This window comes from Coffea arabica, chromosome 2e, assembly GCF_036785885.1.
Source record: "Coffea arabica cultivar ET-39 chromosome 2e, Coffea Arabica ET-39 HiFi, whole genome shotgun sequence".
NCBI classification, from domain to species: Eukaryota; Viridiplantae; Streptophyta; class Magnoliopsida; order Gentianales; family Rubiaceae; genus Coffea; species Coffea arabica.
In genome coordinates this window covers 29,561,286-29,577,409 of record NC_092313.1, presented here as the reverse complement: position 1 = coordinate 29,577,409, position 16,124 = coordinate 29,561,286, and the positions used below count along the sequence as shown (strand labels likewise).

The window sequence follows — 16,124 nt, the reverse complement described above, 5'->3', positions numbered from 1 at the left end:
GCACAAAATTTTTACGTTTGTGATTGCTCGCAATGGGACTATTGTTCGAGCACCTGAGTTGCCACCAGAAGTATTAATGATGCACACTGGTGATTCTCGGCAAACGCATTTTATTGTTATTTTTTTTTAATTTCCAAAATGCAAACGCATTCTACTGTTTTTTTTTTAATTTCCAAAATGCCAGTCAACTGTGCCCCTTCTCTTTTCTTTTTTTGGGGTTAAGTAAAATAGTATGAACTCTCCCTACTCCTTTTTTTTTTGGGTTAAGTAACATAATATGAACTCTCACTTGGGCCCTGGTTGATAACCTAATTCAACACTTAATTTTAATGAATTCAAATCTTAACATATTCAAACCATTTGATAACCAAAAATTGAACATCTAAATTAATTAAGTGACACTGAATTTTCTAAGCAAAACTTACTTCCAAAATTAAGTGATAAGCTATTCACTTATCACTGAATGTGATATGCACTCAAATGTATTAAATTTAGGAATATTATCACTTTACGCCCTTAAACTATATCACTACTGTTAGTTTACTCCTTAAGTTATCTTTTAGTCACTTCACCTCCATAACTAATTCAACTCAATATGTTAAGAAATTTTGGACAAAAATACCCTTTTATTCTATAGCATTACTACATTATTATTATCACTTTATCCCTTTTAATTATAATGATATAATCACTTTAAATCCTAACATTATTTTCTAGGTATTTTACCTCATTGTTAATCTAACCAGTATGGTAAAACAAATTTAAATGTATTTACCCTTTTTATATATATAATTATAATTAAAAAATTACAATAGATCCAAAAATATAAAAATAAAAGAATTTTCTCAAATTTTTGTTTTTCACACTTATTAATACTAGAAAATGGAAAATAGATAGGAAAGAAGGAGACAAAAAAAATTAGATTTTACAAAAAAAAAAAAAAAACAAAGAAGAGTCTAACATTGTCGTATTATTTTAAAGTTGTCGGGATTAGAATTGGAATTGAGTAGTAAACAGAAAAGTAAAATAATTTAAAATAATAAAAATATTTAATTCTTTCTTATTTGTATTTTTTTAAAAAAAGAATTAAACTCTCTCTCTCTCTCTCTCTCTCTCTCTCTATCTCTCTCCCTCCCCCTCCCCCTCCCCCTCCCCATCTTTCTATTTTTTTTTTCAATATTAATAAGATTGTCAAGAAATAAGAGATTAATATTTTGACTTTTTTTTCTTAATACTAAAAAGGAGAAAAGTCACTCTAAATTTTCTATTATTTTTACACAAAGATAAGGGTACTTTCTTCTAAAGTTTTTTAACTTGTTAAATTGGTTTAACGGTGGGATAAATTGCTTACAAAATAACTTTAGGGGGTAAATTGATAATGAGACTATAGTTCATAGGGGTAAAGTGATAATAATTTTAAGGGCTAAACATGTTTTTTTATTTTAATCAACAAATTTCGTTAAGTTTAACCGTTAATTTTGGAGGTAAAATGACTAAAATGTAACATTGAGGGAGAAATTAACAGTGACACTAAACATTAAGGGGGTAAAGTGATAATAACTCTTAAATTTAATATTTAATAATTTAATAGCTTAATAAATTTAGATTTTAGATTTTAGATTTTAGATTTCAAATTTTAGATTTCAATTTTATCAAATGCATCCCTTAATTTTACTACGAGGATGAGCTGGTGCACATTAGGAAACAATGGCACATACAAAGTGGAATATTTCATTCTTTGCTTTATATTTCTTCCTCTGGACCCCGCATAGGAAAATATCATGCAGAGAGTATAAATGATATATCTTCAAAAACCTTTGGACAATATTTTCTGCATCCTCTCAGTCTATCCAAAAACAGAGCTCTCGCTTCAAAGTTTCATGGCGATCAGTGGATGCTCATCTACAAACCATTCATCAACTCTTCCCACTATATCCTTCTCTTACTATAGTCCAACTAAATCATGTCATCAAGTTTTCAACAATCTTCAGCTTCCTCCAAGTCATTCTTCCTCTAAGCATGCTCTGAAGTCAACTCCTGAGGTTACATTTGCCACTTCTACAGCTACTCATGAGGGTGTGACACTCACCATTGATGCTGCTAAGGCTGCAAGAGCTGCGGTTGCTTCCGCATTTGAAATTGAGAACTTCTTGGATTTCAGAGAGAGGAAGAAAGATGATGAAGAGAAGAGTTGGAGAAATGGAGTGTTGATGAGGAGGAAGAGGAGAAGAAAAAGGAGAAAGGCTTTTTCAGAGAGTGTGGAGAATGAGAAAGTAATTATGAATGTTGCTATAAAACCAACCAATTCAGGGCAATATTTGACACCTAAACAAGAGGCAGAATATACTCTTTGCCTTAAGGTATGTTCTGCTTTCAAAGCCTGAAACAGGAAAATTTCCAGCAATTCTCAATCTACATTTTATTGGTAAATGGAACATTAAAGTCCTATGCACCTAGCAAAAGACAAAGAAAGAACCTTTGTTCAAATCATATGCATGTTGTAAAAAACTATTTAACAAGCACATAGAGATGGCAAGTGAAACTTGTTTCTTGGTTAGAGTTACAGCATTTGCTCCTTTAATTTAATTTAAGTGTTTAATCAGAAAGTATGTAAATGTTCGTTAAATGAGCGGAGATTTCTGAACATTTTTAGGAAGAGGCAAGAGTTGAAGCTGTGAGAAAGAGAATTGAAGAGACTAGTGAGAATGAAGTCACTTTAGCTCAATGGGCCAAGGCAGCAGGGATGAGTAAAAATTCACTAGATAAGGTTTTGTGTGATGGCAGAGAAGCTCAGGAAAGAATCACAAGATGCTACAGAAGACTTGTAATTTCTGTTGCATCTTCTTATCAAGGCAAAGGGTTGAGCTTGCAAGATCTGATCCAGGTTCCTTTATTTCACTTCTTTAGTCAGCAGTTATCTTCAGTTATTTATATATAAAACCTGCTTTGTCTCCGTGTAGGAAGGAAATCTTGGGCTTCTTCATGGTGCAAAGAAATTCAATCCAGAGAAGGGCTATAAGCTATCAACTTATGTTTACTGGTGGATTAGGCAAGCTATCACCAAAGCGATAGCAAAGAAGTCTAAAATTACTCGGCTGCCGGTAAGAAAATACATACTGTTAAATTCTCTGTTCTTCTACAGGTCCACCTGACCAATTAAATTTGTTCAGCTACTACCCTTCTATTCACCATCACTCATTAATCACTCGTAAAGTTTGTTCTAGTCTGTTTGAAACAGTCAGTCTTCAGCTTGATGTACACAGTTTCTGGCTTTTGCTGAAGCTTTAGTTTGCCTTTTCTCTATTCAGGTTCCTTTTTTTTTTCTTGTTTATTTGCTATGAAACAAATGTCAACACCTGTAATAACATAGCCAGCCAGTTGAGTAACATTACAGATTCATGTAAAGCATTCTTTGCCTGGTTTTTCCATGCATCGATATAGTCTATTTGCACAATCATACTTAATACAGAATCAGCAGCATACATGAGAACATTCCCTAAATTTATCATGGTGCATGCTGTTGTGGACCATAGATATCCAAGATCATTTTGTTCTTGGCTGAATTGAGTGCAATAATTTGTAGTGTATATGACTTTGAAAAGAAAGTTTGTAATTGGTGAATGCAATTAGCCTGTCCTGTGTAGGGAAGCGTAAGTGAACTGGTCCCAAGGATATGCGAGGCAAATGCTGTCTTAAGCAGGAGGCTACGGAAGCTGCCAACATGCCAAGAAATTGCAGAAGCAGTTAAAAGGGACATGTTGACTGTGTGGCTTGCTCTTGAAAGAAACAGAGAGCCAATTTCCCTAGATCAACCAATAGTAGCTGGAGCTTCCATGTCATTGCAGGTTCTAATAAATTTCAGTTTTGTTCTCTTTCTTTTCTCATCGAAACCATGTCCTACGATAAATTCAGTGTGTTATAGGAGACCAAGAAGGTGCAGTTTTCTCCTTCAAAGTCATGATGGTTAGGCAACTGCCTTGCAAAAAACGTTTTAAAATGTCTTTTGCAAGTAAGATCAGAATGAATCGTCAAAACAGACTCAAAGTTCAAGACCAAATCACATTTAAAAAGAACTAGACTCGTAAGAATAGAACATAGCAAACAACATTGGGTACCATACTAGTCTAAAAGAATGGGACAACCTGATATGACAAATTGATTCTCGAAATAAAAACCATTTAACCACACAGTCAAAGCCTTTTTAGGCAAATGATTGAGGACATCTTAACTATTCCTGAAGCAGCCTACAATACAATTCACTCCTTTCTCTAAAGAGGAGTACCGTTCTTTACAAGACTGCAGAACTTAAAGTTTGAATAGCAAATGGATTCGTCCCTTGTCATAGATGAAGGATTAGATCCTTATTGTCCTGATTCTCTCATTTCCTTCTTATTTCCTCTACTGAAGAAATGCTAGAGAAAAGGTTGCCAATAAATGCTTAAAAGGAAATTAAAGACCTTCCAGATCTGAAAGTAACAGTGAGAGCTATAACTTGCAACTGGCAAATTTTTTCTTACATTAGCAGAGATCAGAAAACTAGATGACATTATACTATCATTGGATTCCTTTCAAAAGAAAAGATTGACGAGACAGCCATAGCCTTTTGAAGAAAATGCTTAATGGTTTAGAATCCCATTAAGTAGGAGTCATCAACGTTCATCTACATATTCCTGATGTCCTTTACAACAGTATGAAAAATATCGTTTCAGTGTTGATTCTTACTGCTCCATTTCTCCCTTACCCTCTTTGTCATTTCCCTTGTATAAAACCAACCAAAAAAAAAAAAGGAATGCTTAAAGTGAAAGGATACACTTTGGTTCAAATTATCAGAGTGCAACTATGAGCAGTATCTGTTTATAAGCTATTGAATTTCAATGGTTGCGCAGGAGATTGTAGCAGGGCCAGATGAAACAACTCCAGAAGCAATAGTGAAGAAACAGTTCATGAAGAGGGATATAGAGAAACTGCTCAAGGGACTATGTGATAGAGAAGTAAATATCTTAAGACTGTACTATGGCCTAAATGGGAATACTCCTCAATCATTCGAGGAGATAGGAAGACACCTAGAACTTTCAAGAGAGCGAGTACGGCAGATCAGTTGCACAGCCTTAACAAAATTACGTCAGACTAGTATGGTAAATGATTTGATAACATATATATTGCATAGCTGAATCAGCAGATTACATATATGACAAAATAAAGAACTCAATTGGCAGAAATTGTGGTTCTGCTGTAATTCTTTGAAGAGAATTAAATAGCATTATTTGAAACAAACCAAAAACTTAATTGACCAAAGTGGATTTCTTTTCTCAGTATGGTGGTATCCACTTTTATCTATTGTACCCATCTAGTAGTAAGCATGATCTTTATCCATAGCTGTTTCATTTATGAGATAGTAGCTGGTAAATAATCAGAACAACCTATAGCCTGAAGTGAAGGTTTCCTAATCAACAAGCGGACTGCAATTACTGCAATGAGCAGGAATGCGTGTATTAAGCTAGCTGTGATAATCAAATCATTTGTCTTCCACTTTGTGATGTTGGTCACATCTTTACTAAATGCACGACAATGACGAAGATTTACCTGATATAAATATTCCATCTTGAGCTATTCATACAAGTAAAATGGTAGCCGGAGGATTTTGCCTTTTCAGATCAAACAGGGAAAAGAAAATGCATGTACCTTCTCAGAAATAGTTTCATGTATAAATTATAACTGTCTAATTTCATCTCTAAACAAATTTACGTCAGAAATTTTATTTTAGCATCTTGTACGTGGAAGAGATCCCCCATGTGTCAATACGTAAACACTCTTGTATGTGTTAGAAGCTGCAGAAAGCTTCTGAACAATGGTTTCAAATTAGTCAAAAAGTAACTCCTCTTTCGTCATTCTCTTTCCCCAGCACAGACATCCAAATGATAAACCAGAGGAGTTATCCAAATTACTCTTCCCCTTCTTCACTCTCCCGACGGACTGCATCAAATTGATTTATTAAAAGGTCTACAACCAAGGGTACCAAATCATCACATGGAACTCCCTTCTTATAAACTTCTCCTAAATGTGAATCACTGCCAATTCTCCCTCCCAAGAACACATCAGCACCTTCGACTGGCTTTCCATTTTTATCTCTTGTCATGCATCCCATGAATCCAATATCTGCAACTTGAACCTGTCCACAGGAATTTGGGCAGCCAGTCCAGTGCATTCTTACAGGCCGAGTGACGGAAACTTGGCGCTGAACCTCCTCTGTGATCTTCAGTGCACGAGCTTTAGTCTCTATTATTGCCTGCCCACAGAACTGATTGCCAGTACAAGCTACCAAGCCTCTCATGAGAATAGGTGGTTCTGGAGAAAACCTGTTCTTTAAAAGAGGCTCTTTGAGCAATGCCTCAAGCTATGAAGACCAACGAAGCTATAGCTTTCCTGTTTCTGTGGATGGATACCAAGATAATCTCTCCTCTCCCATTGCTTTCGAACCAGGTCTTCAGATGATGCTCTCTCTAGCTCTTGTTGGGGTATCCTCTTAACCACCTGATCTGTTCAGCAAAATTTGCATTTAACTGCAGTAACTTATTAATGATGTTCTGAATGAAAAGAGAATGAAATGCTCACAAGTTCATCAATCAACCACATCATTCTTGTTTCTGCCTGTTCCCCCTAGTACCAAGATGTCTGAAAGTTTCCAGTATTGCTTTACAAACAGGTATTATATCGTCTCCTGGAACCCATGCATCAAGAGGGATTGCGTCTGCACAACGTTTGGGGCTAAAGAATCCACCCACCAGTAAATTGAATCCAAATCTTCCATTTTTAGTGGCAGGCATATAGGCAAGATCATTTATGTGAGGGTGCTCGTAAAGATCATGAGAGCCAATTACGCATACATTCCACTTCCTTGGCTATATTTTTTAAAGACAGAATTAAATTGGTAGAGATAATACATGTGGGACTAAATTGCTTAAAACTTCAAAGATAAAGGACCGAAATGGTCATTTTTCCGATTAAGGCCCAATGCGTTGACTTATCCACATTATGTTAACACGACTACTGGTTCTAAGGACCAATTTCACATGGCCCAAGCTTGATGCAATCAAAATAATAGGCTATTGAACTTAGGACACAACCAAATAAATAAGCCCTCTTTGATAATCTAATTTATCATTTAAATTTAATAAAATTTAAATTTAATATGTTCAGATATATTTGATAACAAAAAATAGAACATATGAATTAATTAAGTGATATTAAAATTTTTAGGCAAAACTTGCTTTAAAAAATAAATGATAAGTTATTCACTTATGACATACACTGAAATGTATCAAATTTAATATTTAACGATTTAGTAATTTAATAAATTTATATTTCAAATTTTAGTTTTCAAACTTCAATTTTATCATATACATCCTAAGTAAATAATAATAAATAACTAGAAGCACATGGGCTTGGTTTAATATTTGGGATAATTTTAGAAACCTCACCTGAGATTTCTCATGATATTACTCAGTTCCTCTAAGGTTTTTAAAATCTTACTTACTTCCCCTGTCAATTTGATAAGATCAAATATCCCTATCAAAGGTCACGAATTGACAATGTTACCCTTGCTTTTAATAGCTATTTAACCAAAGAGCCAAAACAAAATAAAAATTTTAAACCAACAAATATAAATTAAAAAATAAATATCAAGGTCATGGTGGGACAACAAAGAATGTAGATAAATTAAATCTAGTCAAAGTTAACTATTTACAAGGATTTTGGTAAGTAACTAACACCTTAAAAAATTTTATGGGCAGTTATAATGAAATCAATAAATTATTTAAGAAATATGTTTTAATACATGGTGTAGTTTAAGTTGTACTAAAAAATAAAATAATCTCCTCATATGTGTAGTTTGTAATATAAGTCCAAGTTATAGAAAAACTTTATAAATAAGTCAGAAATTAAAAAATAATCAAAAAATGATCTAATGACTAAATATATATTTAGGAATATCCTTGTTTTGTTTGGTTAAACATCATGCATTATATTAGATAATAGTTGTTGTATATCTGTAAAATTACTCATTATTGCATTTATCTTTCTTGTATTTCCTTCGAAGGGGCTAAATGTTATAAGAAATGTCAATCTAGGGAGGTATACGAGATTTTAAAAACCTCAAGAGCGTTGACTGATATTATGCAAAACGCTAGGGAGGTTTCTGAAATTATCCCTTTATATTTCCTACAAATTTAGTGTACGCATTCATCGTCCACCACAAAAGTAGCTCGAGCAATAGTTTTTAGACAATTTGGGATGGTTCAAATTCCCAGCTTCCTTGCACTTTCGCTGATTACACCAGCTGCAGAAACAGAGACTCACTGAAGAGGAGAAATGAGCGGAGAAGGGAAGGTGGTGTGCGTGACTGGAGCTTCGGGATACATAGCTTCATGGCTAGTCAAGCTGTTGCTTGAGCGTGGCTATGCTGTTAAAGCTTCAGTTCGTGACCTCAGTAAATCATTCATGCTCTTTACTGCTTTTGGTTTCTTCTCTGAACTCTTTCTTGTGTCCACCCAATACATTTCACCTATCAAATTTAGCGTTCAATGAATTGTTCGGGTAAATATTTGAGAAATTTAGCATCCCTTTAATTGGTAGTTTGTTTTTGCATGATGACACAGATGATCCAAGAAAGACAGAATTCTTGGAGGCACTGAATGGAGCCAAGGAAAGACTTCACTTGTTCCAGGCAAACTTACTAGAAGAGGGATCCTTTGATGCAGTGGTTGATGGATGTGAAGGCGTTTTCCATGCTGCATCTCCAGTTCAACTTTCAGTGAGCAATCCGCAGGTACATTTCAAATGATGATCAAATTTTGAAAAATTTGAATTTCAACTAATAATAACTATATGCCTCTTAACATTCGTAATTCTTCACATGCTTAAATAATTGTTATGTGGCTAGTTAGTTACTGAAATGGTCTAATTCCTTTATGTTCCTCAGTTACAAAATTGTTGTGTACTAGAAGTCTCAAGTGCAAAGAGAATGAGTATTCTAGTTTCTCAGCAGCCATATGGATGTTGCCGACAAAATCGTAGTACTCAAAGGGCATCCTGCAAGTCTCTGTTTCTATGTTTCTGTTTTTGTGGATTTCCTCAAGTAACTTACAGGAACTTCAAGTCTTAATCGAGTGTTTAGAGTAATTAGGATGAACGATATCTGTAAAATAAGCTGTCATCCAGAAAAAAGTTCAAAAAGGACAACAGTTGGATAACATTAGAACTAGTATAGTCTCAACAGTGTGATGCATACACTATATATAAAATGGTATTGATAACAATTTCTTAGGCAATGATTTCACTCCTTTTCTATGGGTTAGTGCATAATGGAGCTTATGAATTACACAAATCTGTAACGACTTCATCCCCACCCCCCTTTTTTGGCTGTTAATTTCTTAGGCACAGCTATTGGATCCTGCAGTGAAGGGAACGCTGAATGTGCTACAGTCTTGTGCCAAAGTTCAATCTATCAAAAGAGTGATTTTAACGTCTTCTATTGCAGCAGTTGCTACCAATGATGAATTAAAGGACGGTGTCATAGTTGATGAAAGTTGGCTTTCAAATCCATTATATTGTGAGGAGCACAAGGTGTGTCTATCTGCTATTTTCAGTTAAACTGCCTGAGGAAATGCTTGCTGTTTGTTAGATTCGACGGTAATCAGCCCAATCGCCTGATTGGCTGACACAGTTCTTCTGGTCGATTCAATTTGTTTATGAAAGATAGTAGTATCACTAATGAGGCTATAAGTATTGAAAGCACTTGCAATAATTGGTTTTGTTAGAATCCAAACGCGGAACACGTGATTATTGAGATATCAAGTATATAATAATTTAATGATTAACAAGCCACAAGCATGAAAGATAAACGACACTTAATATTAAACGTGGTTCGATTCCACCATTAAATCTATGTCCATGGAGAGAAATCTATTCTTTATTATGAAAGGGAAAAAAAATCATATACAAGAATACAATTTCAATTCAAACCCAATCATTGTATACCATCTCTCATCAACCCTCCCTTACACCCTATGTATAAGGCTACATGTCGTCTTTATGCGCTCTTGTGTAGTATGCCAATCCACTTATTTATAGAGAATATTATTTGGCCAAGAAACCAAATAATAACAGGAAACTAGTACTAATTTCTAAACTTACACAGAATGGGAAATAACTTTTAAATTCTAAATAAAATAGAAAATTTCTTGGTTACTACTTCAACTAACTAAAATTAATTAGGAAACTAATTACTTCTACACAAAACAAAAAATTTGCCTAAAAGAAATTAAACCAATTCCTAACAAATCTCTATCTTGACGAATATTTCTTTTAACAATCATTTATCTTCAATTACCAAATAATATGGTACTGAACTATACATCCGAATCAATACAGTCTTGACACCAAATTGATTCAATCGGTAAATGAACATGTGTAATTATTTCGAATCCAACCTCTAGTTGACTTGGGAGAATGTGTCTCAATTCACCATCTCCCTTTGCAGGATTTCTTCTCACTATCACTTGCAATTCGATATTTCCTTCTGTGAATTCTATTTCTAACCATTGAGGCAATTAAGTGGTAAAATTACTATATTTCTTTCCATTTTCAGGACTGTTTTGACACGTGTGATTTTTAAAACTCCACCTAAAACGAAAAACTAGTAACTGTTAGAGTCTTCTGGAGTATGAAAATTAGATCTCTTAGTTCTTTAGAACACATGTCACACCACCTAAAGAACATAATCCGAATCTAATAATCATTTGGGATGAAATATCAACCGATAGAGTTGTAAGAATATCTCTACCAGTTCATGTCCAAAATCAATATTGGATTTCACCTTTTTTTTTTATCCTTGAATCACCTGACTAAATTTACTGTCAAGTATCTCCATGCTTTTCGACTTTCCATCCTTCACGTTCAATGCTTCTTGTTAAACTCTTGAAACAAGGATATCACCCATTAAATTACCCAATTGGTAATAGTCACCAACCCACTTGATCTCAGTAGTTAACCAGAATCCAATCACGAACCCCGTTCTGATACTAGTTGGGATTTAAGTGTTTGTGAGCAATTCAGTCTCGGAACTAAACTCTGATACCACTTGTTAGGATCCAAGCACGGAATACGTGACTATTGAAATATCAAGTACACAACAATTTAATGATTAACAAGCCACAAATATAAAAATAAACGACACGCAATATTTAATATAGTTTGACTCCATCATTGAACCTACGTCTACGGAGATAAACATATTTTTTATTATGAGAGAAAAAAAATCGTATACAAAAATACAACTTTAACCTAAACCCAACAATTTTATACTATTTCTCATCTCTCAAGAATCCTCTCTCACACCCCATATATAAGGTTATATGTCGCCCTTGTGTCTCTCTTGTATAGTATGTCAACTCACCTATTTATAGAGAATATTATTTGGCCAAAAATCAAATAATAACATGAAACCAATACTAATTCCTAGACTTATATAGAATAGGAAATAACTTCTAAATCTTAAATAAAATAGGAAATTCCTTGGCTATTACTTCAAGTAACTAAAATTAATTAGGAAACTAGTTACTTCTACACAAAACAAGAAATCTGGCTAAAAGAAATTGACAGAAGGCTCTACAGTTAAATATTCATCACGCTGATAACACATCTTCTCTTAAAAGGCTTAGCAAAAGAGCCCTTACCATGCTCACCCATCGCAAAAGCACCTCAGCCTTTGTGAGTAGAAGATACTTAACAAAAGATAAAGTAAAGAAAACAGAAGAAAGCAACGGAGACGAAACTTTCCTATTGCTAGCATTGCTAGCTATTTGATGGCATCAACAAAATCAAAACGCTAAAAGCGCGCAACAGATTGATAACAGACCAAAAGAATGTGTTTTATAGATGAAAGAAGTGTGGGATTACTTCGAAGCCAAAAGGTATATTACTATGGAATGAATATTGGAATGCTTGCTTGAGAAGGCTTATTGACATATGCACAAAGAAAACGTCACGCTGCTGAAAATGTTAACTTTAGTTTCTGTTTTGTTGTTTACTCGAGTGCTAAGAAATCAAAACAGTAAATTTAGCAAGTAATCTGCCAATAATTATAATCATTCGATGCGATCAACTAACATTGTCTGGAGGGAGAAAAATTAACCTTGTTTAGAGCCATGTATACTTCAAAAATAAGCCCCATTTCTCCAGAGTAGAAGGATTTAGAGAATGTGACTGGATGGTCTCCCAAGTGTCTAGAAAATATACTTTTCTAATGTTCGACTTGAAGAATTATGCTCTCAACTAAAGCTACCAAATATGTTCTCTCTTTTCAGTTATGGTATCGACTATCAAAAATTTTGGCAGAGAATGCTGCTTGGGATTTCTCAAAGGAGCATGGTATTGACATGATTTCAATTAATCCAGGAATGGTCATTGGTCCATTCTTGCAGCCTTCTGCCACTTTGAGTGCAGAAGTGATCTTGAGCCTAGTAAATGGTATGTTAAGAAATTTATCATATTGTTAAGTAGTCAATCTACAGAAAGTTTCTTCTACACAATTAAAACAAAGAAGCCGTGGTTGACTCTGGTGAAGTTGTGAGCCTGCTCATTTTGTATTACAGAAAAAATATACATTGCACACAATAGGTATGCATTATTGGGCATCATATGTAATCTTTTCAACTCCTTTTATTTGATTATGTAATGCACATGAATACAAACAGGTGAGCGCATATGTCTAGTTGCTTGGTATACAATCATATTGTCTAAAGAGCTTGCTACCAAATTCTTCTTTGGAACTTACCTGTGTCAGCATTTCTTCACTGCCAAAGCTTTGGAAGTTCAATGTGAATTAAACAAAAACATCTGCTTCAGTTATACGAATTATTTACTTTGAGGTAGTCGCATAGGACTTGGAGGCTTTTCATTTGAAACACAGTTTAGCAGTTGAAAGACTTCTTATAGCAGACGATATACGAATTGGAGCTTGTTGTGGTGGCTTCTAAAGCTTTCTTACAAGATAGAGTAACCAGTTTGAGTACTAGTTCGTTGTGATCTCTAGTCTCTGCAGATTTTGCATAAGTTACCTGCCAATCTGCTTGGTTTTCGTGACTTGATCATTTTCCCATGCAGACTCTCTCAGACCACAGCGTTATTTACCCGACCTGGTTTCTCACGTTCCCTCTTCTTTTATATAGTTTTTGGGTTGTAAAATGTCCAGAAAAATGAAGTAAAATACTTCATGTTAAATAGAAATTTGTCACATTTGACTATTTACGTCTCTCTTTAAGTATCCTGACTTTACAAGTAATGATACTCGTCAATATGGTAAGAGATGTTATCCCTTTTACTGTCGAATGCAGGAATTGACCCATTCCCTAATATGATTATACCATGGGTTGATGTTAGAGACGTTGCATATTCACATATTGTTGCCTTTGAAATCGCTTCTGCCAGTGGAAGATATTGCGTAGCTGAGAGAACTGCAGGCTGCTGTGAGCTTATCAAGATTCTGACTGAACTCTTCCCTAATCTCCAATTGCCAGATAAGTGAGTCTGGTTTTCCTTCTCCGTTACGCCACACTGACGTCTTTGCATGCTTTAGCTGATTGCTTGCAGCTCCAAAATGTATCTCATCTTTTGGCTTCTTTCTCAACATGATAAAGAATACTGCATCCTTCTGTACCATTTTAGTAGTATTAAGGGACTGATTTCTGATAATTTTATAGGCCTAAATCCTAATCCTGGTTGATGCATGATGTTTTTGCTGTTAAGAATCATTAGCTTCTTCTCTGGATCCTAATCCATTAGAATGCAAGATGGACCTTGGCATAACATTGGGTAGTAATTAGTAAACTACCTCACTTTCTCAACATGTTTTTGCTGCATTCTCACTTTTACCTCATTTTTTTTCCTGTTCTGAAATGGTTTTAACCTTTTGCAGATGTTCTAATGGCAGTCCACTAATTCAGCTGAAATATGATGTATCAAATGAGAAAGTAAAAGGTTTGGGCATTGAGTTCATGCCTTTGGAGGTGAGCCTCAAGGATACTATCGAAAGCTTCAAAGAGATGAAATTAGTCAGCCTTTGAATCATGGCATTCATGTACTGTCATTAACTTGAAATTGTTTATATCCAAGTTTGGAAAACATACAATTTCAAACTTTTTATTCTTGTTTGTACAAGGTACGCGATGGAGATTATATATAAAGTTGCTAAAATGTAAACAAAAAGGACAGAACTGGTACGAGCATGAATAGGCTGCTCCATAAGGAAACAATCAGAAAGACATTTTGGTATATCTGAACAGATAATAAAAGCATAGCACCTCATTATTGACCATTTCCTCAAATTTTATTGTAATCTTTTTTGGTAATTTTCACCCATATATTCAATTTTTTGTGCTTTGAAAAATTCTAATCCTTAAGGGAACAATTTGTACTTATGTCTCCAAATTTGTTGGGATAGCTCACTTGTGTATTTGATAAAACTGAAATCTAAAAATTGAAATCTGAAATTTGTAATCTAAATCCATTAAGTTAGTGAAATATTATATACTAAATCTGATATATTTAAGTGTACATTTTTGGAGCAAATTTTGCCTAAAAAATTTAGAACCATTTAATTCATTCAGATGTTCTAGTTTTGGTTATCAAACGTATTTGAACATGTTAAGATCTGAATCTATTAAATTTAAGTGTTGAATTGGATTATCAAACGGGGTTCAAAAAGACTTTTAGTTATATTTAAATAGATAATAAAAGCATAGCACCTCATTATTGACCATTTCCTCAAATTTTATTGTAATCTTTTTGGTAATTTTGTGCAATATTTTTAATTTTTTGAGCTTTGAAAAATTCTAATGCTTAAACAAAATTTTCGGTCACACTAAGACAGAAATAAAGGTCAAGTCTTTCCAAAAATAAATTTTTGCCCTAGTCATTGTCAAACTTATTTGTAAGAATCATTATCTAACTGGTGCTCATAGGATACTCGTTAAGATATATTTCATGTGTCATATTTTTAGAAATGTAAGATTAATTAGGGAAAGTAAATAAATACAAGATAAAGTAAGTAAAATTAAATAGAAAAAGTATATAAATGCAAGCAAAGATAATAATTATTAGTATGTGTATATACATTGTAAGTTAGATAAATATTAAGTGTGTTAATAAGTGCCTTATGAGCAAACGTTACAAAAACTCTTGATTTATTACTTGTTACAAAATGAGAGCAACTTGAAAATAGGATCAAGACAAGTATCAAAGTATTTAAGTGGAGAACACTTTATGATTGTTTTCTTCTTTTTTTTTTTGTCAAAATTTATGATTGTTTTCGAGATTACAAAATCTGCATGATTAGTAAGGCAGATATTAACAGTCGTGTATGCATTTTCTTTTTTTTTTTGTGGGATAATTTGAGCTTTAGTATTCCAAGCTAGCTTTAATTAGGGATGGTAATTTCTAACACGACCTGAAAATACGATACAAACCTAATACGAAATTAATTATAGTAGTTTAGTGACAGTTTCTTAAAATATATGATGAACTAACTAACATCAAATCATGATTTGTTAGGAGAAAGAGTAGGTTTGTTAGCAAGATGATTAGGCGTAGCTCCAGAAACCACAAGTTATTTCTAACCTCATGTTCAATTGATTAAGATAAGACCAAGATTATCAAACTTTTCTCAGTTATGTGATACTTTTACAGAAATCTGTCTCATTAAGATAGATTATCAAGTCCACAAGTGTAATTCCTTTTACCACAAAAAAAAAGAAAAAGAAAAAATTCGGAGACAATTACCCAAGTTGATTTTTATTTTAAGCTTGTGCTTCTAACTTTTAATTAGAAAAACGAATAAAAAAGCTACCCATGTACTCCTCTTTCTTCTCATACATAGGCAAAAATGGGCTTTGTTAAAATATTTTTGTTATGTTTTCACTCTATTCGAGTTAAATTTCAGATAGAAGATTATTTGAGAATATTTTTTTTGGAATACTACAGTACTGGAACACATTTAATAATATAATGTATATGAAATAGAAAAGTAGTTAAAAAGATAAAATGGTAAAGAAAATGTATTTATGTTGTAA

The 16,124-nt window shown here is 33.7% G+C and overlaps 2 protein-coding genes and 1 pseudogene across 2 annotated transcripts; 2 read left to right on the top strand and 1 right to left on the bottom strand.

The window, feature by feature from the left end:
• The first annotated feature begins 1,820 nt into the window (after positions 1-1,820).
• On the top strand, positions 1,821-5,346 carry LOC113732336 (RNA polymerase sigma factor sigD, chloroplastic-like). The gene is made up of 5 exons (XM_027258040.2): positions 1,821-2,360; positions 2,654-2,884; positions 2,961-3,101; positions 3,645-3,845; positions 4,887-5,346. The coding sequence occupies exons 1-5, from the start codon at positions 1,881-1,883 to the stop codon at positions 5,169-5,171; spliced, it is 1,338 nt and encodes a 445-aa protein (XP_027113841.2). The 5' UTR covers positions 1,821-1,880; the 3' UTR covers positions 5,172-5,346.
• A 534-nt stretch (positions 5,347-5,880) lies between these two features.
• Positions 5,881-6,993, bottom strand: LOC113728916 (ferredoxin--nitrite reductase, chloroplastic-like; annotated as a pseudogene).
• A 1,262-nt stretch (positions 6,994-8,255) lies between these two features.
• Positions 8,256-14,371, top strand: LOC113732335 (phenylacetaldehyde reductase). Its single transcript, XM_027258039.1, has 6 exons — positions 8,256-8,485; positions 8,655-8,824; positions 9,433-9,621; positions 12,363-12,525; positions 13,392-13,578; positions 13,973-14,371. Exons 1-6 carry the CDS (start codon positions 8,368-8,370, stop codon positions 14,118-14,120), a joined length of 975 nt encoding a protein of 324 aa, XP_027113840.1. The 5' UTR covers positions 8,256-8,367; the 3' UTR covers positions 14,121-14,371.
• Positions 14,372-16,124: the final 1,753 nt, after the last annotated feature.

What these genes read in the sequence shown, in the direction of transcription:
- LOC113732336 (XM_027258040.2), top strand. Translation starts at nt 1,881, where the DNA reads ATGGCGATCAGTGGATGCTCATCTACAAACCATTCATCAACTCTTCCC. An exon ending in GCTTGCAAGATCTGATCCAG is followed by an intron (nt 2,885 to 2,960) that starts GTTCCTTTATTT and finishes GTCTCCGTGTAG; the next exon opens with GAAGGAAATCTTGGGCTTCT. An exon ending in CTAAAATTACTCGGCTGCCG is followed by an intron (nt 3,102 to 3,644) that starts GTAAGAAAATAC and finishes TGTCCTGTGTAG; the next exon opens with GGAAGCGTAAGTGAACTGGT.
- LOC113732335 (XM_027258039.1), top strand. Translation starts at nt 8,368, where the DNA reads ATGAGCGGAGAAGGGAAGGTGGTGTGCGTGACTGGAGCTTCGGGATAC. An exon ending in GATCTTGAGCCTAGTAAATG is followed by an intron (nt 12,526 to 13,391) that starts GTATGTTAAGAA and finishes TGTCGAATGCAG; the next exon opens with GAATTGACCCATTCCCTAAT. An exon ending in AATCTCCAATTGCCAGATAA is followed by an intron (nt 13,579 to 13,972) that starts GTGAGTCTGGTT and finishes AACCTTTTGCAG; the next exon opens with ATGTTCTAATGGCAGTCCAC.